Below are 22,711 nucleotides of genomic sequence, written 5' to 3' on the forward strand. Positions count from 1 at the left end.
AAACGTAAAAAAAAAAGAAAATAAGACAAAAAAAGTGTGAAGCGGAAGGGTGAAAAAATGGTGGTTGCAAACGAGCATTGATAGAATTGCGACACCAGCAGCCTCGTCCGTCATCACACACAGCCGCAGCCTCCGGTCGTCTGTCCTGTTCCGCCTGCATTCCTCGGTCCTTTGACCTTTGAACTCAACTCCGTCCTCGTTTCTCTCTCTCCCCCCCGCCACCATGCCCAAGTCCAAGCGCGAAAAGCTCCTCCACCTGACGCAGGTCGCCAAGAAGACCCGCGAGCACAAGGACCGGCTCTTCTCCAGCATCCGCGACGCCGTGCCCGAATACGAGCACTGCTTTGTCGTGCACGTCGAGAACATGCGGAACCAGCATCTGCACGAGCTGCGCCAAGAGCTTTCCGACAGTCGGTACGTTTTTTTGGTTCCTCGCTTCGCTCGTGTCTTTTTGTTCCTCGCTTCGCTCGTGTCTTTTTGTTCCTCGCTTCGCTCGTGTCTTTTTGTTCCTCGCTTCGCTCGTGTCTTTTTGTTCCTCGCTTCGCTCGTGTCTTTTTGTTCCTCGCTTCGCTCGTGTCTTCTTCCTCGCTCATGTCTCTCATCCACACTAATTCCATCAGCCTCTTCCTCGGCAAGACCAAGCTCATGGCTCGCGCCCTCGGCACGTCGCCCGGCGAGGCTCTCCTGCCCGGCATCGACCGTCTGGCCGAGCGGTACATGCACGGCACCGTTGGCCTGCTGCTGACCAGCCGCCGCCCCGACGATGTGCGCGCCTACCTCGACGCCATCAGCCCCGTCGACTTTGCCCGCGCCGGCACCGTGGCCACCCGCGACGTCATCATCCCCCACGGCCAGCTCTACAGCACCGGTGGCCTCGTGCCTGCGGCTGACGACGTCCCCATCGCCACCGCTCTCGAGCCCGAGCTGCGTCGTCTCGGCGTGCCCACCAGCATCAAGGCTGGCAAGGTCGTCCTCGAGGCCCCCGACAACGCCGACACCGACACCGACAGCGAGACCGCCGCCGTCGGCGGCTACCCCATCTGCCGCGCCGGCCAGGTCCTCGACAGCCGCCAGTCCCGCTTGCTGCGCCTCTTCGGCATCTGCCTCAGCGAGTTCCGCGTCGGCGCCCTCGCCTACTGGTCCGCTGCCTCCGGTGAGGTCACCGAGCTCGCTCCCCCGCTGCCGTCCACGACGTCCGCTGGATCCCGCGCCCTTAAGAAGACGGCCGCCGATGTCGACGACATCGTCGTCGATGACGATGACAATTAAACCGCTTTCTGGACGCAATGAATAGAATCAATTTACAAAGCGTAACAGAAAATCCATCGCACCAGGGGAAACGGCTACTTTTGTTCTCATGTTCTGCAGGCGTTTTCGGATCTCGTCAACCGGTTTCTTTTATCTTTTTTAGTCTTGGTTCTCCCCCGGTTTTTCTTGTCCATGGTGATAGAATCGGAATCCGAAGATTGTTACTCGGTCTGTTGTGCGACACAGCTCTGCTCCCACGTGACTTCCATGTGCTGGCATATCAAATCCTCGCCTGCGACACCTGACAACCGCTTTTCTTTCACCTATGTATACAAGAACTATGAAGTGAGATTGGGAGAATGGAGAACGGCAGCCCAGTGCGAGAGCCAACACCAGACCAGACAACACAACGCCGGTCGACTCCTTACCTTTTGTCTGGCCTGGCTTCGACGTGGACGGAAGGATGGTGAACCTAGTAAAGACAAAACCGAAGAAGAAACGCGGCAAGAACTATTACAAGAACGCAAGAAAATGAAAAAATGATACACCTCTACCGGAAAACCTGCCATACCCACACTCTACCCGTGGTATGTCTGCCGTTCTCCTTTTAAGCTGATGACGCAAGTGCCTTCCTCCATGCGTCCTTCGTACATCTCTGTGCTCCCGGTTTTTTTTGTGTTATGTGTGTGCTTGAATTAAGACTGCACCGAGTGGTCTGGTAGCGTATGTTACCTGTCCCGTCGAGAAATGAATCTCTGGTGCTCGATAGGGTGATATGAAACGGCGGAATAGATGGCTAGGAGGGTCTCCTGGGCTGACTTCTGGACAAAACGGAACGGCTGTGAGGGTCTTTTTGCATCATTCTTGCCTATCATGGCTGTCCAGGCTGCCTTCCAGTCTTCTTTACCTTGCCGGAGGAACTGGATCTGACAAGAGACATGCCATATTGTCGCCGTTCTTTGGTCTTACCCTCGGGAAGAAAGAGAAAGAGAGACGCCACAGCAGATACCTCGACAGATGCATGTTTGCTGTTGTTGCTGAGTCAGCTGAACAACACCTCCCCCTACTGGTATCGTCGCAGCTTTCTGGTCTCGTCGTGGACAGGCCCCTCGAATCCGCGCTTGCGCGAGTCGTCATCGCGCGGCCGGTCAAAGTCGCGGCTGCTGTGGTCACGATACCCACCATTCTCTCTTGGTCGGATCGGCTCCATGTTGCTGCCCGTCCGACGAGAGTCGCTCCGATCGCCGCCCCGATCGCGACGTCGATCGTGGTCTCTATCCCGCGTTCGGTCTCTGTCGCGGTCGCGGTCGTTGTCGCGGAAGCCACCGCCGGCAAACTTGTCTTCAAAGGAGCGTCCTCCGTCACGCGACTCATGCCCACCGTTGAAATCTCTCCGATCGCCACGATCGCCACGATCACCACGATCACCACGATCACCACGGTCGCCGCCGCGGTCGCTCCGTCCATAGCCCGGTCCACCCGGTGCATTCGGCGGCGGTCCACCGAATCCGTTGACATCACCGCCACGCGGACCACCAGGAAATCCACGGTCAAAGCCGCGGCCGCCTCGAGATCCTCCACCATTGCGGTCGCGACCGCCTCCGAAACCGCCACCCCGGAAGCCGCCGCCCCGGAAGCCGTCGCCGCCTGGACGGAAGCCGGGACCTACACCTCCGCCAAACCCGCCTCCGCCGCGGCCTGTCGGCTGCGAGGGCGCGGCCTTGGTGTATCCCCGACCACCCAATCCACCACCCAGACGCTGCGGCTTCCAGCCCTTCACCGTTCGTCCGCGCTCCACGTCCACCTTGATACGCCGGTCTTTGATGCGAATGCCATCACAAGCATCGTGGGCAGCTGTTTTTTGCGCGCAGAAAAAGGCGCTTCGTCAGTACTGCCTTACCATGTCAAGGACATACCTGTCCAAAGGTCGGGGAAGGGGGGGTTGCAGATAGGACGGAAAGGAAGACTATGACAAGTCGTGGAGTAGATGAAGGAAGGCCGGCGGGACATGTCACGGCACCAGTCTGGTCTTTGGTTTACCTCTCATATCTTTTTCGCGCTCAAAAACAACAAAGGCGTATCCTCGGTGTGGTTTCCGCTTTTTGTTCCCCTTTTCGTCTGCGTGTGTGTCCTTGATGATCCGAATCTGGGCTGTGTCAGTCATGGCCATCACACGACCGCAGCGCAAGGGAAGAGAGCTCAACGTACGCGCTCAATAGGACCGTAACGGGCAAACTCGCGCTCGAGATCCTGCTCGGTGGCCTCGTAGCTCAACCTCGCCACGATCAACGTCTTGAAAGGATCGCCGCGAATGTTCGGGTCGTCGGCCGGTTTGTCTAGCAAGCGCAAGTCAGTATCAGGAACTGTAGATGGGCCAGAGGCAGTTCAAGTGATGGGGGACCACCAGTGGAAATGCAAAGGAACACGCAGACGAACAGTTTCTAGGGCCCTCTGTGAGCTTTTTTTCTTCTGCGGCCTTGTGTTCTTCGGCTTTCCGTTCGCGCCGCTGCAGCCAGCTCTCTGTCGGAACGAATCCATCGTGGTCCTTAAATTCCTTCAGCGCCGGCAGGAACTGGGCAATGCCCGACACCGGGATGGTCTGTCGTTCGCCAGGCGCGTAGTCGACCGGCTGCACCCATCGAAGAGGTGGCCGCGGCGCAAACAGCGCGAGAAGCTGAGGCGGGAGCTTGTCTGTCATCGTGGGAGCAGTCTCAGCACGTTTTGGATCGGAATCTCATCTGCTCTCCGGTGCGGGAGAGGTGCAGGGCTTTGATGAGGATCCCGTAGAAAAATTTCGTGACAGGAGACGAGTTTGGTTCTGAAAAGAAGCACACAGGCCCACATTTCGTCTAGCGCGTTGGCGATATACTCAGATTCGGTGGGTGACATAATCCGCCCCTTTTGTTATCGTCTAAAAGCAGTGCGATAAGCAAAAAAAAAGTAGTGCGATTAGCAACTCTCTTTTCTTGCCAGTGTTACGGAATTTATTTTTTCCCGCCTAACGAGGCTGTTCATTCTGAAATTCCCCTCACAAGAGTTTCGGATCACCAATTTTATTCAAACTTCTTCGTCAACCCAAATTACTGACTACTGCCCGGTGCAACAGTCAGATAAAGTACAGCCAGAAAAGCTATATATGCTAGCTCGTATTGGCACCTTTCCTATATTTTTCCGAAGCTACCCAATTTTCGTCGGTTCGCTGGTTCCAGGGTCCCTCGCTCGCGCTTTCTGTTCCTGTACTGGGTATAGGATCAGACCGACAACTTCCTTATCTGAGCTCCCAGATTCCGATAATCCACAGGGCTTGTCTTCAACTCTTCTTTTGGCAACCTCCAGTCTGGTTTTCCTCGATCGAATTCGAGCCATCGTCTCTTCGCAGAACACCTCACCTCGCTTCCTATCAGCCGCATAACCAGACAAGATGGCCACCCAAGTCGATCTCACCACAATTCCGATCTCGCCTGATGGCGGCAACGACTCCGCGTCAGCCGCAGCAGAGGCCAAGGAAGACGTCACCGTTTTCCACGACAAGGAAAATTTCAACGTGAAGCACCGGCTTATGCATACCTGGACCCTCTGGTTCACCAAGCCAGCCAGCGGCAAGGTAACCAGGACATAGACAGTCAATGATGCAGGGAGTATGCGACAGCTGACATTATGGTTAGGGCGACAATTGGAACGACCTGCTGAAGGAGGTCATAACTTTTAACTCCGTTGAAGAGTTCTGGGGCATTTATGTAGGCATTTCCCTTCTCTGTGCGATACCTGGCGTTCTAGCTAACCGACTAGAACAATATTGCTCCCGTCTCGGAGCTCGCTCTCAAGTCCGACTACCACCTGTTCAAGGCAGGCGTCCGGCCTGAGTGGGAAGATGCCCAGAATAAGCACGGTGGCAAATGGTCCTACTCATTCCGCGACAAGCGTAATGTCGACATCGACGAGATGTGGTTGCACACCATGCTGGGCGCCATTGGTGAGACGCTCGAGGAGGAGGAAGACGACGAGGTGATGGGCGTGGTCGTCAACGTCCGGAAGGCCTTCTTCCGTATCGGCGTCTGGACCCGTACCATCGGCAAGTCGATTCCTGGCCGTGGTGATGGCGATACGTCTGGCGGCAAGGGCCGGAGTCCCGAGAAGGCTCGCGAGATCCTTCTGGCTATCGGCCGGCGGTTCAAGGAGGTCCTCAAGCTGCCAGACAACGAACAACTCGAGTTCTCAGGCCATCTAGACGCACAGCACAGTGGCAGCACACGAGCCAAAGCAAAGATGACGGTGTAAAAAGAACGGTAATGAGTATAGACGCGGAAAAGAGTGGAAGTTATCCAGAATGGGACGAAAGCAGAGTGCGAGCGAACGAGAAGGGAGGATTCCCAAAGTAGCTGAGCTTGTTCTGCTAATCCCATCTCATTTGTGCCGGACCGTTTATTTCGGAGCATGTTATACCCACGATTCTTATTCCCCTGCTACTTTGAACCACGCCTCTGTTCCTCGTTATCCAGTTATGCTGTGGAGGTGGGTTCACTCTTTCTCAAGGGCTGGAAGACGAACGAAGGAGGAATCTGGCAGAATGGACGAGCTAAGATACAAAGACTACGAGTACCTGCGTTAACAATAATTGAATGTATTGTCCCAACGAACTCAAGAAATGTGTACCTCTGGGTAGTATCCTAAACCATCTATATACTTGTTTCCACGCTGGGCGTACATGCTCATTGTCCCTTGGGTGACGGCACTACTGTAGGTCCTGCCTCGTCGCCGCTGAAGTCGTCTTGAAACACCTGGGCTACGAGCTGCTTCTTGTTGATCTTGCCCATGGCGTTGCGCGGGATCTGCTCGACCAGCCGCAGTAGCTGTGGAATCTTGTAGTTGACCAGTCGGCCTTTCAATGCGCGTCGCATATCCATAGCCGTCCATGGCTTCTCGCCGTCGCTCATCACGAGGACAGCACCGACTTTCTGTCCCCATTTGCCCGACGGCACGGCAACTACGGCTGCCTCTGCCACAGCTGGGATCGACAACAATTCCCGTTCCACCTCCAGTGCGGATACCTTCTCGCCCCCGGACTTGATGATGTCAGCGCTGCGCCGGCCCAGGATGAAGTACATGTCACCACGGCCGGTCCAGTCTTGTGAAGGCCTCGTTTCGCGTGCAGCTCCGGCGCCAGCCACCGGCCGTCTCACTGCCACGTCGCCGGTCTTGAACCAGGCCTTGCCACCGGGTTCGGCTGCCGCGGCAAACTCGCTGCTCGTCGCGCTGGGGTTGCGCCAGTACTCTGCAAATATGGTAGGCCCCCGCAGCTGGATCTCGCCAGCACGCTCCCGGCCGGTCTCCGGGTCTACCTCTTGGCCGGGCTCGATCACCTTGCCGGTATCGACGTCCACCAGCCGCGCCTCCACAGAGGGCAGCGGCCATCCGACGCTGCCGTCGACGCGATCCGCATTCTCGAGGCCGCATGACAGCGCCATACCGACTTCGGTCATGCCGAACCGCTCGAGCAGCACGCTTCCGTGCGAGAGGTCTTCCCAGGCCTTCTTGACTGGCGACGGCAGGGCAGCTGATCCAGAGATACTGAGGCGCAGGTGCTCTGGCGAGATGGCCTTGCACGTGGCTGCTTGCATCTGCGGAGACAGGGCCTTGTGCGTGGCCAGCAGTCGGCTATACACTGTAGGCACGACGGTGAAGAAAGTTATCGGCTCTGACGCAGAGTCCGTTGCTCCATCTTGTCGTGGCAGGAAAGGTGCCGCAAACCGGTTCCATACCGCATCGGCGTTGAACGGGAAGAGAAACTCAATGGAGCCGCCGGTGAAGAGAGGCGTGTACAGCGCGTTGATGGTGCCGTGGATGTGGTGCAGGGGGAGAACGTGGAGAAAGTGATCCGAAGAGCTGTACTCCCACGCCTTTGTCAGGGAGCTCGCTTGTGCAGTCATCACACGCTCAGGGATCAGCACGCCTTTCTATTGCCATGTCAGGTCGATACGTTGCGCATCACACAACTGCCGCTTACCGGTCGGTTCGTCGTTCCCGATGTGTACAGCATGATGCCAGCACCTCCAGCGTCCAGCTCGGCGTCCAGCTCGACAGCTTCGTGAGGCGCACCACCGAGGTGCTTTGCGAGATCTACATACGTCGGTTTGGACACCAGATCGACGGCCAAGAGGTCTTTGATTTTGTGCTGGAACTTGGCGGACGAGAGCACCAGCGCTGCCTCGCTGTGATCGACAATGTACTGAAGCTCGGGAACCGGGAAAGCAGGAGAAAGAGGAACGGCTATCGAGCGGGCGGCCAAGATGGCCAGCAGAGTGACTGAGAAGCAGGTCGGTCAGAGAGATGTAAGTCGAGTACGTGCCAAGTGTCTATCTTACCGATGTAGTCGTAGCTGTTCTCGACCATGAATGCAATGCGCTCTCCGTTGAGGTCGGACTTTCCCGAGGCTTCGACTAGGCGGTTTCGGGTCTTCCGAATGTCACCCAAGAGCTCGCCATACTGGAAGCGACGTCCGGAGAGAGAGTGGACGACCGCTGTGGAATTGGGCTCCTGTCGAGCAATGGCCTCAAAAACCGGCAGACGAGGTAGTGCAGACGCCATGGCCGAGAGCTTGCGGGAGAAATCAGCACGTTGGAGGGGTCGGGCAGAGAAGAGACGTCTGAGAGGAGACGTGCGCAAAGGAAGGAGGGAAGAGAAGGAGGGGCCGAGCGGTCCAACTAGAACACGCTGCATGCCACTATTAGTACAGGGGTGACCCCAGAACGATGGATAGCAAATGTGAGAGGAAGAGATAGTAGTACAGAATAATACAGGGGGTGGGAGAAGGCCGACGGGGTTGTCCGGCCTTCGGAGGGTGGTGTCGATCAGGGAAAAGAAAAGTATTGTTATCGGGAAAGCGAATAGCTTATTTTGGGACAAGGGCCCGTGGACGGTCTGAGGTATACGCTCTTCGGATGGTGAAATCTTCAAATCTAGGACGTGACACGCAATTTTGAAGAAACAACAGCTATAGATTATACTGATATTCATCAAATACAGTTCGGGCTGGCGGCTTGGACTGACGACTCTGTAGAACTGACACGGCTTCCGGTTCGGGTCCGGGCAGCTGAGCTATATATAGTATGGATAAGCGAATAAAACATGTGGATGTTTTATGCACTAAACCATAACGTCTCAGAGAGATGAGCACGAGCACAGCCATGATGATGGCAATCATTGCCGTTTAAAATAAGAGTCTGGAAAGCACCGAATCCCTGTTGTATTACGGAGTACTCCGTACGGAATGTCGGATCTGAGACGAGGCTGACACATGGTCGGTCACTGCCCGTTACTCCAAAGCCAGTGGCCGTTGTGGCCCCACTGTGAAAGGCTAGAAGTCTTTCACCTGCCTACTGTCCAACCACGGCGCAGCCTTTCATCATCAGCCTTACCATCTCAGCACGCTCTTTGCGAGTCATCCGTCGCAAGCTCGCCCGCTCCTCCCGGATGTTCCTACGCACAGTCCTTGGCTCCGGCCCTCTGGCTCTTCTCTCGGCTCGCGCCTCGATTCGCTGTCTCGCCACAATGGCCACAAGCACTACTCCGGTAGAAGACCTGATCCGCGAGAGGGTGAGCTTTTCCTCCCTATTCTGCCGTCCTATTCCTGACCTCGGCCTCCGTAGCTCGCTCCCCTCAAGCCTAGCCGTCTGGATATCTTCAACGACTCACACCTCCACTCCCACCATGCTGCCATGGCTGGCCGCGTGCAGTCTGGCGAGACCCACTTCCGCATCGTCATCACCGCCGAAGCTTTCCGTGCCCAGCGCCAGCCGGCCCGCCACCGCATGATCTACGGCCTGCTGCAGGACGAGATGCAGCGCGACGGCGGGATCCATGCGCTGCAGCTGCGCACAATGACACCGGAGGAGGACGTCAAGCGTGAGGAGCAGAAAAAGAGCGCCGGAGACGCTGTCGGCTGTGGGCAAGAACACTGAGCCAAGCTGCATGTAAGATATGGAGTACACATCGATACAAATTGGTACGACTGCGTGAGATACAGAAACGATTGCAAAAACTATAAACCTAAACCAGAAGCAAAAGGTCCTGAATCAATTGGGGTATCTGGTACGGAGTATTCCCTACATGTTTGTTCAACTCTGTCATTTCAGCCACAACTCCTGCACATCTCAAGTCGTTCTCTGCCCAGAGCCTTTCTTTGCTCTGACTTTCGACTTCAAAAATTCGCCAAACCGTCTGGCCCTATCAGCATCCGACAGAGGCAACGCCTGCACTGGTTGTCTTTGCTTCTTCGGCAACGGCGCTGCCAATTTCAGTAGGGCGGGAGAGCGTCTACTGCTTGCTTCTGTTGTCTGCATATTCGATGTGACAACTGTATCCTGACGATGTTCAGTGCGGGCGGGCTGGGGTTGGACAGATGACTCCACAGCTTTGGCTGCCGGGGGCCTGTGTTGCGGCGGCTCGAACCAGTCGTCTTCTGAGTCTTGTTCGCGCCGTTTCTGCTCCGCAATTTTCGGATTTGACAAAGCATTGTTGGGAAGGACGCCCGAAGTGTGCCGTTTTTTGGTTTGTGCGTTATACCCCAGGTCATCTCCCTCTCGACTCCGTTTTCGGCTGGTCGTCCCGTCGGCTGGCGCCTGCTGTACAGACTGTACCACGGGTTCTCTAGTCGGCCTCCGTATTGCACTCTCCACGATCATCTCCGCGGACTTTTCTCGTGTGCGTCTTTCTGTCGATTGCCGCGGTGGTGATACATCGGCCAACGAGCGCCAAGCCGGCGACTGCAACATGTAGCTGACCCGGTCCATCCCAAGCGGTATGGCGGCTGTTGGAGCCAGCGAGCTTGGCAGTGCTAATGGACTCTCCGTGACGCCCAGACCAGACGAGCTGTTTTGGATATGGTGATTCGGCTGACTCTGTCGTTGGCTTTGATATAAATCTTGACTTTGATCTTTGCCGGTGTCATCGCTGAGGGCACTGGGCCCGAATAAAGACGCGTTCATCTGCGGACTGCTGAGTTGGCCGTGTGGCCAAAGGCTATCACTAGCGCAGTCTGACTCTGCCAGAGGAGCCAAAGTGGTTGAGGGAAGACTAAGTTCTTGCCTGGCTACGCGCTCCATCAGGTCGTTGGGTACCATTTGTGCATGTTCAGAGCCGTCTGTGCGTTCCGGCTCCAGAGTAGGAACTGCTTCCCGTCTGACGGGGTCAAAGTCTTGGCTGCTGTGGACGATTTGCCGTATTACGTCTACCTTCTTCGGGTAGGCCGCCAAAATGGATGCAACGTTTTCAGTGGTGACGACCTTTTTGCTATATTGAAGTGCGTCGACGTTGCGGTTGTACCATTCCAATAGATTCATCGTCTTGCCGGATTTTACCGCGTGGACATACCCTATAAAATCCACATATGCGCGGATGACATCGTCATACAGAAAACTAGCGAGCGAGCCTGTACTTGCAAACCCTTGAATACAGAAGCATGCCCTGAGAAAGTCCTCTAGGTCTCCCATGAAGTCCGGATACGCCGATTTGAAAGTCTCGTACGGAAGTTTCCAAGTATATATTGGATTTGCTCCAGTGCCCATTGAAAATCCGCGGCTTGGCTTGTTGGTATGGGCCATGGCGACAACTTCGAGGTGGTCCATGAAATTAGCAGGAGCTGACTTGCGATGCTCAGTGCGGCGGGCCACGTATGTCTTTGTACCACTTCGTAGCACAGGTACTCGACCTATCGCCACATCGGTAACACAATCCCTCGAAGCCTCTGAGGGGTGTATACCTGTGCTTCGGCGACGCTTCACGATCGAGCCGAAGTTGGAACTATTGGGCCCTGCCGAAACAACTACTTCCCTGTGGCCACCAAGCTCCGGAAATACAGGCTCTTTCATAAGTCGCCGCCTCCGTTCATGTTGGATGGTTTGCGAGACCTCTTGTCCGTGCTCTTGTAATTCTTCGTGAAGAGTTGTGTTCTTGTGATTATTAGGGATAAGGCTGTCTGATGGCGAGCTCGGACTGTTCACATAATGATAATTTTGTCGCTGTTGGTGTCTTGATAGCAGGGGCGATTCAATCTGGCCTCCCTCCTTTGGCTGACTTCTACTGTGCTCTCGGCTTGATTGCCGCTCTGAAGCTTGCGTGTGCAAATTTTTTCCACCAAGAGCATCGGGAACCTCCACGTCCAATTCTTCAGGTGGACTGCTGCTTCGTAAATTTAGGGCCGAGTTCTCCAAAGGTGCCAAAACGTGCCCTCTGGTAAGCGATTCTGGTTGTCGAGCTTGCTTGGCAGAAATTGGGGTGTCCTGGTCTTCCACGTCACTGGAATCTGCTTCGCTAGACCAACTTGGAGAAAAAGGCCGTGGAGGTTCCTGCGAGAGAAGAGGCTCTTCTCTATTGGAACTTGTCTTCGCCAACGACTGGGAGGCTTCCATCTGAGAGAATGCAGGGACTCTTTTCTCAAGCAGTCCCGTTGTTGGCACCTCAATACTAGGGAGTGGGATATCCGGCTGTTGAGGAGATGAATCAGAATCGTGCGGAGCTTCTGTCCTTGAAATCTGCACCTTGGGCGATCGTGTGTCTGCTATAGCCGACTGGTGTCGTTTTGCGGACAGGGTTTCAGATGGCTCTCGTAGAGCTGCTGCTGGCGTTCTTGTGATCGTTTCTGTGGACATCTTGTCTTTTGAAGCGGGCGTCGCGGGTGGAGAAGCGGTCGTACCAGAGGGCGCTTTTTCTGATATATTGGAAGCTGCAGCAGCCGACTTGAGGGCAGAACTCCGCACCTCTCTCAGAACACTGGACGGGACGACGGAGGTGCCATGTCCTTGAGCTCGAATGTTTTCAATCCAACACAGGTCCATATCAAACAGCTCTTTCTGGGATAAGGGTATATGAAATACCCCCCTCTTGAGCTGGCCGTTTTTCTTGGTTGGTGGGGATGTTGTAAAAGAAGATGTGCGGGCAGTCTTGCTGCCACTGCTCAGAGTTTGGTCCATCTTGGGTCGTGACGTTTGACCCGAGCTGCTCGTGCAATATGCGACATTGAACTTTCGGCAGTTCTCACGGCCTTTGATGCCCTAATAACGTGCACGTATTAGATGCGACGGTTGTTGTCCTGCACCCGTCCATGCGAGTAGACCTAAAGCAAGCCTGACAAGTTTGTGATGCGAAGGTGGTGTAAAGGAGCACGTTCATGAACGCGTTTGTCAGCGGAAATAATTAAAATGCTCATAAACGCCAGTCCACGTGATCGGAACTACATAATAAAATAAAACGGATCCACATTTTAGAGCACTGGAGCAGCTAGAACCACGCGCCACCCCGCATCTTTTGCTTGAACGTGAGCGAAAGCACCACCATACAGCAGCATCAGGTATGCCGATGCTTGAGAATCACTATGAACATTTCGCCACGACGTTAAGTCCTATTCGGAAGGTCGTCGCACAATAAGGAAGACAATGCCTTGAAATCCCACGGCCCTGGCGTCGGGCTTACCTCATCGATCTACACTCTTTCTTGCAGCCCGTTTCTGCCCAGCCAACACTTGCAGAAGTCTGTCACGATACAGACAACCGGCTGGGCATCTATCAGTCTTTTAGGGCACCGCTCGAGATATGCCCGCTCACGCTTCGGCAACTGTGCGGGCTGTGTCGAATCCTGTGCCTTAACCTGTTCAATTGTGTCGGCCTCCGCGACTAAGGTGCTCATACGGTCATACAGCCCCTCGACATGTCGTCCTCGAGAATGCCTCCGCAGTCGCCCGCCTCCCCATCTCCTCACTTTGAAAGATTATCTCGTCGGGGCTCTATCGCTAGCCAGTCCACCACTTCGCAGGCCGACAAGGAACAGCTGGCCCAAGCTCTCGACAAGATTCACAACTCTGCAAGCCAATCCGACATCTTGACAACCTTCAACGACTTCGGGCCACCTCCTACGGCTGCAGCTCCCGTCGTTGAACCAAAGGGGACGGCTAGCGATCTAGTACAGCAAGGGCTGAGCGGTTTTTACTCGAGGCTCAAGGAAGCTGTTGGTGTTGGTGGGAAAGCTACCGCGACCGAATTAGAGGGGGGAACCAGCCATGATGGGGTGCCTTCAAAGAACAGTACACGCCCAACGCACACACGTTCCAAGTCCTCTGTCTCGAGCCTTCCGAGAGGCGAGAGCGGATCTACGAACACAACAGTCAACTCCATACTGTCTGAGATACCTACAATCGCCGCAAACACCTCGGGCGGCATAACGTCAGATAAGGCATTACCTTCCTCGAAAGCATCATCCATCACTACTTCGACATCCGCATCAACTGCAAAATCTGCTACAGCGACCCAAAGTCTCTCAAAGGTGGGCAGGGCACCAGCGCCTGCTGTGGTCGACACAGCCATAGCATCTGGCGCTGTAGGATTGTATAGCGAGCCTTTGCGGGACCCAGGAGGGCCACGTACTTCAGAAGAGCTTGCATCTCCTACAAATGGCAGGAGACGACCTGCCAGATTGAACGAGTCTCATGTGCCAAGCTATTCCGCTGGATCTAACACCTATGATGGTCCTACCGAGCGAAAGAGCAACGATATCCCAGGTGTGGCTTCTGCTTCTCTTCGATCTGCTAAGGATGACGGCCCAAGTCAGTGCAGCTATCCCGATGCGATACACAGCCCAGTAAAAAGCACAGGGCCATATCGTACGTCGAATCACAATGGCGCCAATCCGTTGTCTGTGATCGGAGTACACGGTGCAAGTGCCAAATTGCATGATGACTTGAAATCGCCCTCCGCTATCAACCAGCTAAATGTAGGAGGGACGCCTGGCGGTTTTCACCCTCTCTCTTCGGCATCAGAACGGACCTTTGTGGAAGCTAGCCCAATCACAACATCTGCCCATATCATGGTAAACCACGATTCGTTCGCGCACGATACGAGACCTCAGAAGCTACCGTCAGGACAAGTACGGATCAACGGAACAACGGCAACGGATGGCACAAGTGAAAGCGTCAGTGCACGTCTGGAACTTATGAGAAAGCAGATCCTAGGCAAAGAGTTCTGGATGGCCGACGAGACCTGCAAAGAGTGCTTTCAATGTGGCGACCCATTCTACGCTTTTCGCCGAAAGCACCATTGCCGGACCTGTGGTTGGATATTTGACTCGAAGTGTACATCAACCATATCCGGAGAGAAGTTTGGCGTTCCAGGCAGTTTGAAGGTCTGCATGAAATGCCTGGATGTCATCAACAGCAGATACGAGGGTGGCTCGGACGATTCTGGTGATGATGATCCTCGTTTGACGTCTCTTCTTCAGTCAAACACACAAAAATCCACGGCTGCCACAGCAAAGCTGAAGACGGACGACGAACGCAGCATGTCCGAGAGGACCGATGAGATAGACGACGGACGATCGACGACAACCCCAATGATGGCCATTCCTGCAGCCCGGCGGCTGGGAGATCCTTCCAATCGAAATTCGGCGATCCTAGAAATCGGTGCGTCGCAGCTCAGCCGACCGAGCTCGTCTCGCTCTCTCAAGTCAATGGCCTCTGTGCGACCGACTTCATCAGGTCACGTGCGCCATCACTCGAAGCACAACCTTCTCTGGAATAGCAAATCAACCGCAGAAGACAGAGTACCGTTTCGCAAAGATTTGTCCGATGAGATGAACCGCAGGTCGAAACTACCTGCCTTTCACGATGACAACATTATCGACCCAGAGCTCGCACCGTACATGTCTGACGAGTCGAGCGGGGACGAACAGATGGGACTTTTCAGCACGTTGGCGAGCAAAGACATGATCTCTTCAAGCATCGATCCCGAAAGGTCCAATTTTGGCCCATTCCTGAGCGTTGGCCGGAAGCACCGTTCTCGCCAAGGCGAAAAGAGTATCAGTGGCTTAAGTTTCACGAGCCGGGGAGTGGATGATGGCGTAGGCTCGCCAAGTGTTGCTAGCCACTCACGGGCAACGGGAAGGCGCAGGAATATGAGCTCCGCCAGCATTGCTGCTGGCCAGCATCATCTTCGGTCACCACGCTCCAAACTGGGTGGATACAAGGGCCCTTCGATATCGAACGAGACGTTGAGTATGCTCGATGTTTTTGGTAGCATTGATGCCAAGGCTGCCCGGCCATCAACAGCAAAGTCCGAACCGACAAAGTTGAATGAGCCGAGCATCAAGCATACGAGAAAGCTGTTTAGACAACTTTTGGACGACGCTGCAATTCCGAATCCGTTAGCATGGGAGAAGGCTCTTATTCCTATATTGCGACGGTGTGCTGCTGAGGTAGACCCAAACACACGTGAAGGAGATCGCATGGACATTCGACATTATGTCAAACTGAAAAAGATCCCTGGAGGCAAGCCGAGCGACAGTAGCTACGTGTCGGGCGTGATCTTCACGAAAAACCTTGCCCTCAAGAGCATGCCACGGCGAATTGCAAACCCTCGAATCTTGATTGTTTCTTTTCCGGTCGAATACCAGAGACAGCAAGAGCACCAGTTTATGAGCCTTGAGCCGGTCATGTCACAGGAGAAAGAGTTTCTGAAAATGGTGGTTGCCCGTATCCGAAGCCATGAGCCAGAGGTTGTTCTTGCTCAACGAAATGTGGCTGGCTTGGCTCTGCAATCGTTAGCAGAGGCCGGCATTGCCGTCGCATACAACGTCAAGCCATCTGTCATCGGGGCCGTCTCTCGATTTACCGGAACGCCGATCATTTCTTCGATGGACATGCTATCTTTGCCTATCACAGTTGGGCGATGTGCTGCTTTCGAGGTTAAGACCTTCGTGAACAACGACATTCCTGGCCGAAAAAAGACGTACATTTTTGTGTCAGGCTGCAAGAAGTTCCTTGGCTGTACGATAGCTCTACGCGGTACATCGACTGAGCTTCTATCACGCATGAAAAAGATCACTGAGTTCATGGTATACGTTGTCTACAACCTGAAACTAGAGTCCTGCCTCTTGAACGACAAGTCTGTCAAGACATCCTACGACATCGAAAGTACGAGCCTGCCGTCTGCTACGAAGCAGCCCCCGACCGTTGAGAGCCTGTTGTCCGTTGACGGGCCTGAAAACCCAAGCCAAGAGACTCCGATTACAACCACGACCGACGTTGATGCTGATCCCCTTGCAATGGCACGAAGTGGCCCCATTTCGATGGGGCATGCTGAAACGTGTCTGCTGGCGGATGGAGAACAGTCTCGTCAACTTTCAGAGAGTACAATTTCTGCCGAGAGTCTGCAAGGAACGGGAGACCGACAGCTGCCTGAAGATGTGCCGGCACCAACCTTTTACAGCGACATGGTAGAGAAGTACAAGACAAAAATTCTTTCGGCATCGCCGTTTGTCAAGTTCACGCAGCCATATCTTCTCGTGAAGGCCCGTGAACAAGAAACACGGCTTCTCTATCTCAAGCGACTGCGTGACCAAGACATCCACGAAGAGAAGGGCGGATCAGAAGACAATACACCACAGCAGCAATTCCAACTGATCAATCCGAAAATGGTGCACGAAATTGGCCAGAAGGCGCCGCGATTGGTGATGGAGGTGCTCCACGCCGTCCACGATGCAGAGTACGACAAAGCGTTGTATGCATACCAGACGCAAACGCGGCAGTGGGAGAACTACCTCCAAGTAAATCTAGACCTCTTCGATCCGCATTCACACCAAAATATTGTCGTTCTCTACTCAGTGACCTGCACGGAAACCAAGATCCCGTGTACCGAACCTGGGCTGGTCGGTTTCTCCTACTACAATGAGGTTGATGATCCATTGAGTGCAATGAGCCCGGATGCCACTCTGGGCATGTATATACAGGATCTGTGTGATGGCGCCGAGGCACTGTGCAATGCCAACGGATGCGACCGACCTTTGTGGCAGCACCATCACACTTACGTGCACGGCGAGGCCCGCGTCACCGTCTTTGTCGAGCCAGAAGCGAGACTTCCATCTAGTCCAGAGCCACCAAGCGAAAAGGAGGAGTTGGGGGAGGACGAGGAAGATCCCATCTACGTGTGGAGTTATTGCAAAATCTGCAGACGGGACCTCAGAGTCAAGCGGCTTTCTGAAAGTGGGTGGAAATACTCGTTTGGCAAGTATCTAGAACTCTTATTCTGGAACCAGTTTCTTCGATTGGACGAGGATACGAAGTGCTTGCACGACTGCCACAAAGAGCATATTCACTACTTCAACTACCGAGGCTCTTCTGTGCGGATTCACTACGACCCCATTGACCTACTCGAGGTTGTTGTTCCTAGGGCACGGATCACCTGGAAGGTAGACCATGATCTAAAGCTGAAAAACACCATCTTCCTGAAGATGCAAGAGCGCTGGGTTCGGTTTATCACGTCTTTGAATAACAGAATCAAAAGCATCCGCATCGACAGTGTCCTGCCAGAAAAGGTAGAGAGCTGCAAGGCTGAGGTGGAGCGGCTTGCCAAGAAAGCCCAGGAGGATCATCCTCGATTGATCCGGGAATTGCAGCAAGCCTACATGCAGTCTAAACACTACGAAATCATCCCGTTGAATGCTGCCATGCGCTCGATGGCACTGAAGATCACTGAATGGGATGCAACGTTTGCAAAATTTGAGGCGGACTTCTTATCCGACAAAGACGTGCGGCAGTTGACCGTGATGCAACTCAGGAAGATGTTTACCGACAGCGAGTCAAAGGAGTCTCTTCCGGCTATAGACGGAACTTCTGTTGCTTCCCTTGTATCCGAGTCTGAGAATAAAAGCTCTGTGGTGCCGACAACGCAGAGCTCGGTGGGGGGTACCGACTCCAAGCCAGAAGAGTATTCCGCCCTGTCGACTGTCGAGGAACCGGCCATCCTCGCAGGGGCAGCGGTAACGACCAAGTCGCCGCTGGAAGCAGAGGGAGAGCGAGCACCGGAGCAGCTGGTTGAGGCCGAGCTCGAGCTAGCCTCATCCGAACGGCAGGCAGATGAAGCTCCAGGACAAGTGGAAGCACCCGAGGCGACAGCACAGACATCACCGACGCTGACTAAAACTTCGATTGAGATGGAGGCTAGCACTTGTGACAGCGAGGTTGCAGCAGTTGATGCGGCTGACGCAGCTGACGAAGTTGAAACGAGCGCCGGGGCTGCCGTCGTCGATGGTTCTCGAAAATCAATGTCTACAAGCAGTAGCCAAGAACTGCCAGGCAAAAGCACCGGCAGAACCTCGTCTCCGGCTTCATCTTCAGTCATGACAGGATCGTCGCGCCCGAACAAATCTGGTCGTCCTGGTCCTGGTCAAATGTCACCGCAGACTCTGACGGAAAAGGTCGAACAACTCCGCAGGGAGTTCAAGTCACAGTCAGCCGAGGGCAGTCAGACAACACAGATGTCCGGCAACAACAGTTCGCAGGCGCGGCATGCTGCCGACTATCGTGGAGCTTCTCGCAAGACAGGTTCGAAGGTGTCGCCTCCCATGATCCGGACAGCTTCGCAGCCTGTCGGTGCTGTCCCCCGGATCAACTCTGGGCTGAGCAGGCAGGCGTCGGTGAAAGATGCGAAGGCGTTGACGTCTGAGGGTGGACAAAGCGGCAACGGGGGGGAGGCGCAGAAACATGCAATGGACGTCTTGGGCAAGGTGGACAAGAAGTTTACAGATCGTATCGGATTGAGCGCGCTGAAGTCGCACAGAAAGCCCGGGCAATCGGCAATTCCCCGATTTGTGCACAAGAAGAAGGAGACCAAGGTGACCAATCTTGCGAAGCAACTGACTCGCGAGTTTGAAAAGGAGAGAAACCGGGAGCGCATGCGGGCGGCAAAAATGCAACACCAGCCACAGTCCTACTTTCCCCGGTCATCAGTCCGGGCAATCGTGGAGGTCTACGAGGACATCAACCAGGCGGTGCAGGAGCCGGAGCCGACGGATGGCGAGCAGCTATTTGCTTCGCAGCACAGCGAGGGTCGGCCAGAAGACAAGCACCCGGAGACGGGAGAGATGGGAGAGGCTGGATTGGGACCCGCGGCGACAGCTGCTCCTCGGACAGACGAAGTGGACGTGGCGGACCAGAGCGGCCAGCCGTCTTCGGAGCCACGGTCACAACAGCTGTCGGAAAGCACGGCTGAAACGGCTGCGACGGAGGACCAGGACCACGAGCACAAGCACACCGAAAGCGCGGCAGGGTCGGACGGCGAAGGCGGCAGCGATGCGGACCAGTCGTTGGAGGACATCCTGCCGGATGTAGAGACGATAGCCGAACATCTCGAGCCAAGCGGCACGGTTCCGGCGGAGCTTCAGAAAGACAAGAAGTCGACCCTGATGAAGATGCTGGGCAACTTCTGGGCCGAGCGATCAGCAACCGGATGGCCGCCGCTGGACTACCCTCTCAATGCGTCAGACCACATATTCTTCGACTCGGACGTGATTGTACGGGAAGACGAGCCGAGCTCGCTGATCGCGTTTGCGCTGAGCTCTGAGGATTACATAAGCAAGCTCAGGGTCATCCAGCAGCAAGGAAGGAAGGCAACGCGGCGGCAGATGAAGGAAGCGAAGGCCGCGAGCGGCGACAGTGCAGACGGCTCGGACGAAGGAGATGGCGCTGTGCTGGAGATGAAGCAGAGCAAAGGCAGCGCGAACGTGGCGGGAGCGCAAGTTTCGGAAGGAGGAAAGGCCGAGCAGACGAAGAAGGAGGACGATGAGGACGACGAGGCGACGAGCAGCGAATCAGAAGCGTGGTACGAGATGGATGAGAAGGAGCTGGAGCTCAGCCTTCTGCGGTCGATGGGGACACACCTGAAGTACCAATTCACGGAAGGGTCTGCACGGATGATGTGCAAGATCTTCTACGCGGAACAGTTTGACGCACTGCGACGGAAGTGCGGAGTGGCGGATCGGATTGTCGAGTCGCTGTCGCGGTGTCTCAAATGGGACTCGAAGGGAGGCAAGACCAAATCGGTGTTTCTCAAGACGCTGGACGACCGGCTGGTGATGAAGGCGCTGTCGCCGGTGGAGACGGCGGCATTTTTGCGGTTTGCGCCGTCGTACTTTAGCCTCATGGCGGAGTTTCTGTTTCACGATTTGCCGTCGGTGATTGCGAAGATGCTGGGGTTCTTCCAGGTGATTGTGAAGAACTCATCGACGGGGACGGAGATCAAGCTGGACCTGCTGATCATGGAGAACTTGTTCTACGATCGACAGGAGACGCGCAAGTTTGATCTCAAGGGTTCGATGCGCAACCGCAAGATCCAATCGACGGGCGAACAGAACGAGGTGCTGCTGGACGAGAACATGGTGGAGTACATCTACGAGTCGCCGCTATTTGCGCGAGAGCACGCGAAGAAGCAGCTGCGGGCGTCAGTGTGGAACGACACGCTATTCCTGGCGCGGCAGAACGTCATGGACTACTCTCTGATGGTGGCGGTAGATGAGTCGCGCAAGGAGCTGGTGGTGGGCATCATCGACTGCATCAGGACGTACACGTGGGACAAGAAGCTGGAGAGCTGGATCAAGGACCGCGGCTTTGCGGGCGGCGGGCGCAACCGGCCGACAGTAACGAGCCCGAAGGAGTACAAGTCGCGTTTCCGCGAGGCCATGGAGAGGTATGTTGACTGTTGATTTGGGGGGGGGGGGGGGGGGTTTGGGCTTTCTTTGGGCTTTCGGCTAACGAACCAACACAGATACATCCTGCAAGCTCCCAACTGCTGGCACCTGTTTGGCAGCATGGGCTACACGCATCCAGCGCTGGTGCCACGGGCTCACTTTGAAGGGTATGGGGACGACTGATGGGGAGGGTAGAGAAGACGACGATGAGGTAGAGCATGACGTAATGGCTTTGTAAGATGTTAGATAAGGCGGCAACGGATAGAAGGCGGTGCGCGCTAATAGAAAGTGGTGCTTTGATCCCCGCTTCAGCACGTTCTGCCGGCTGTAGCCGCCAAAACACGCCGCCAAAGCACAAGCCGTGTGGAAACCAGCAAAAGAGACAAGCAGGCCAGGCCCTCCGCGTCCACATGTCGATCGACCTCAACTGGGACACGCTGACGACGGGGCCGGACGGCGTCGAGCTGGCGGAGCGTATCCGTGATTTCATCCACAGCAAGTTCCAGGCGGTGCCGCTGCCACGGTTCATCAAGTCGGTGACGGTGCACGAGTTTGAGTTTGGGAGCATTGCGCCGGAGCTGGAGCTCAAGGATATAACGGACCCACTGCCAGACTTTTACGAGGAGAGCGAGGAGGATGAGGATGAGGACGAGTATGAGGATGACAGCAGCAGAAGCAGAAGCAGTAGCAGCGCCGACGAACAAAGAGAGCAGAGAGAGCAGAAAGAGGAGAGAGGTCATCGGCATGAGCTGAGCGACAGTTCGCTGCTGAGCGACGCGACAGAGCAGGTGACAGCGGACGCGAGGAACAGTGGTGGCATCGCAGCAGCAGCTTCGGCGACGGCTTCGGGCGGCGTGCCGGGCGGCACGTCGAACCTACTGCACCACTTCCACAGCCACCTGGCTCCAGGCTGGTCGGGGACACAGACGCCGCTGGCAGCAATGGCCGGAGCCCATCTCGGCGGAAGACCGAAGCACCGTCGCAACCCGTCATACAGCAGCTCCGTCTCTATGGGCGGGCCCGACAGCGTGCCGGCAGCGGCCGTGGCCACATCGTCATCGTCGTCATACTCGTCGGCAGCCAACCCGGCGCTGCTGCGGCCGGTCTTGCGAGAAAAACACAGCGTGTCGACGCTGGCGCCGACGTCGTCCGGAATTCCGTCGCGGCCACCGACACGGGACGCCGCCATGGCCGGGCTGTCGGGCAGCGGTGGCAGTGCAGCAGCCGAGGAGACAGCTGGCGGAAAGGGTCGTCGTGCAGAGAAGACCGAACAGACAAAACAGACAGATCACACAGATCACACAGAAGAGCCGCGACGGCCACACGCCCATCGGCCACACGAGCCACGAGCCGAGGACATGCAGGCAGTCTTCCGGATCCGCTATGCTGGCGACATCAAGTTGCTGCTGACGGCAGACATTCTGCTAGACTATCCGATGCCCAGCTTTGTCGGCATCCCGGTGCGACTGAGCATCACCGGCCTGACCTTTGACGGCGTCGGCGTGCTGGCCCACATCCGCAAGCGCATCCATTTCTGCTTCCTGGGACCGGAGGATGCGCTGGCCGCTGTCGGCGACGACGAGTCCGACGGCATCAGCGGCTGTGACGGTGGCGATGCTGCGGCTGGCGAGGACGATAGCAACATGGACGATAGTGGCGGAGACCGTGCGACTTTGTCGTCTGCACGGTTCACTTTGCACGGTGCAGCAGCCCCGACACAATCGCAACCACCGCCTCCGGCAGCGGCGCCACCCAAGCCGCGAACCCGCGTCGGCGGACTGCTGCAGGAGGTCCGTGTCGAGAGCGAGATCGGACAGCGTCAGGGCGGCAAGCAGAGTCTGAAGAACGTTGGCAAGGTGGAGCGGTTCGTGCTGGAACAGGTGCGACGCATCTTTGAGGAGGAGTTTGTGTACCCGAGTTTCTGGACCTTTCTGGTGTAGACGATACCCTTTTTCTCTCT

At 55.6% G+C, this 22,711-nt stretch overlaps 7 protein-coding genes across 7 annotated transcripts; 4 read left to right on the top strand and 3 right to left on the bottom strand.

Annotated features, from left to right (window-relative positions):
* Window positions 1-223: 223 nt before the first annotated feature.
* CMQ_7836 (60S acidic ribosomal protein) lies at window positions 224-1,269 on the top strand (the record flags this gene model as incomplete). Its single annotated transcript, XM_014313476.1, has 2 exons — window positions 224-414; window positions 621-1,269. 2 exons carry the CDS (start codon window positions 224-226, stop codon window positions 1,267-1,269), a joined length of 840 nt encoding a protein of 279 aa, XP_014168951.1.
* Window positions 1,270-2,311: 1,042 nt separating this feature from the next.
* Window positions 2,312-3,946, bottom strand: CMQ_7956 (u1 small nuclear ribonucleoprotein; the record flags this gene model as incomplete). The annotated part of the gene is made up of 4 exons (XM_014313596.1): window positions 2,312-3,102; window positions 3,289-3,394; window positions 3,457-3,584; window positions 3,685-3,946. The coding sequence occupies 4 exons, from the start codon at window positions 3,944-3,946 to the stop codon at window positions 2,312-2,314; spliced, it is 1,287 nt and encodes a 428-aa protein (XP_014169071.1).
* Window positions 3,947-4,669: 723 nt separating this feature from the next.
* CMQ_7916 (cap-binding protein) lies at window positions 4,670-5,526 on the top strand (the record flags this gene model as incomplete). The annotated part of the gene is made up of 3 exons (XM_014313556.1): window positions 4,670-4,852; window positions 4,914-4,985; window positions 5,038-5,526. 3 exons carry the CDS (start codon window positions 4,670-4,672, stop codon window positions 5,524-5,526), a joined length of 744 nt encoding a protein of 247 aa, XP_014169031.1.
* A 431-nt stretch (window positions 5,527-5,957) lies between these two features.
* CMQ_7999 (2-succinylbenzoate-ligase) lies at window positions 5,958-7,833 on the bottom strand (the record flags this gene model as incomplete). Its single annotated transcript, XM_014313639.1, has 3 exons — window positions 5,958-7,202; window positions 7,253-7,551; window positions 7,611-7,833. The coding sequence occupies 3 exons, from the start codon at window positions 7,831-7,833 to the stop codon at window positions 5,958-5,960; spliced, it is 1,767 nt and encodes a 588-aa protein (XP_014169114.1).
* A 963-nt stretch (window positions 7,834-8,796) lies between these two features.
* On the top strand, window positions 8,797-9,206 carry CMQ_7893 (bola-like protein; the record flags this gene model as incomplete). Its single annotated transcript, XM_014313533.1, has 2 exons — window positions 8,797-8,841; window positions 8,895-9,206. 2 exons carry the CDS (start codon window positions 8,797-8,799, stop codon window positions 9,204-9,206), a joined length of 357 nt encoding a protein of 118 aa, XP_014169008.1.
* Window positions 9,207-9,398: 192 nt separating this feature from the next.
* On the bottom strand, window positions 9,399-12,215 carry CMQ_7968 (uncharacterized protein; the record flags this gene model as incomplete). The annotated part of the gene is made up of 1 exon (XM_014313608.1): window positions 9,399-12,215. One exon carries the CDS (start codon window positions 12,213-12,215, stop codon window positions 9,399-9,401), a length of 2,817 nt encoding a protein of 938 aa, XP_014169083.1.
* Window positions 12,216-12,948: 733 nt separating this feature from the next.
* Window positions 12,949-22,691, top strand: CMQ_7885 (1-phosphatidylinositol-3-phosphate 5-kinase; the record flags this gene model as incomplete). Its single annotated transcript, XM_014313525.1, has 3 exons — window positions 12,949-20,750; window positions 20,829-20,918; window positions 21,083-22,691. 3 exons carry the CDS (start codon window positions 12,949-12,951, stop codon window positions 22,689-22,691), a joined length of 9,501 nt encoding a protein of 3,166 aa, XP_014169000.1.
* Window positions 22,692-22,711: the final 20 nt, after the last annotated feature.

Source organism: Grosmannia clavigera, assembly GCF_000143105.1.
Source record: "Grosmannia clavigera kw1407 unplaced genomic scaffold GCSC_82, whole genome shotgun sequence".
In the NCBI taxonomy this organism is placed as follows: domain Eukaryota; kingdom Fungi; phylum Ascomycota; class Sordariomycetes; order Ophiostomatales; family Ophiostomataceae; genus Leptographium; species Leptographium clavigerum.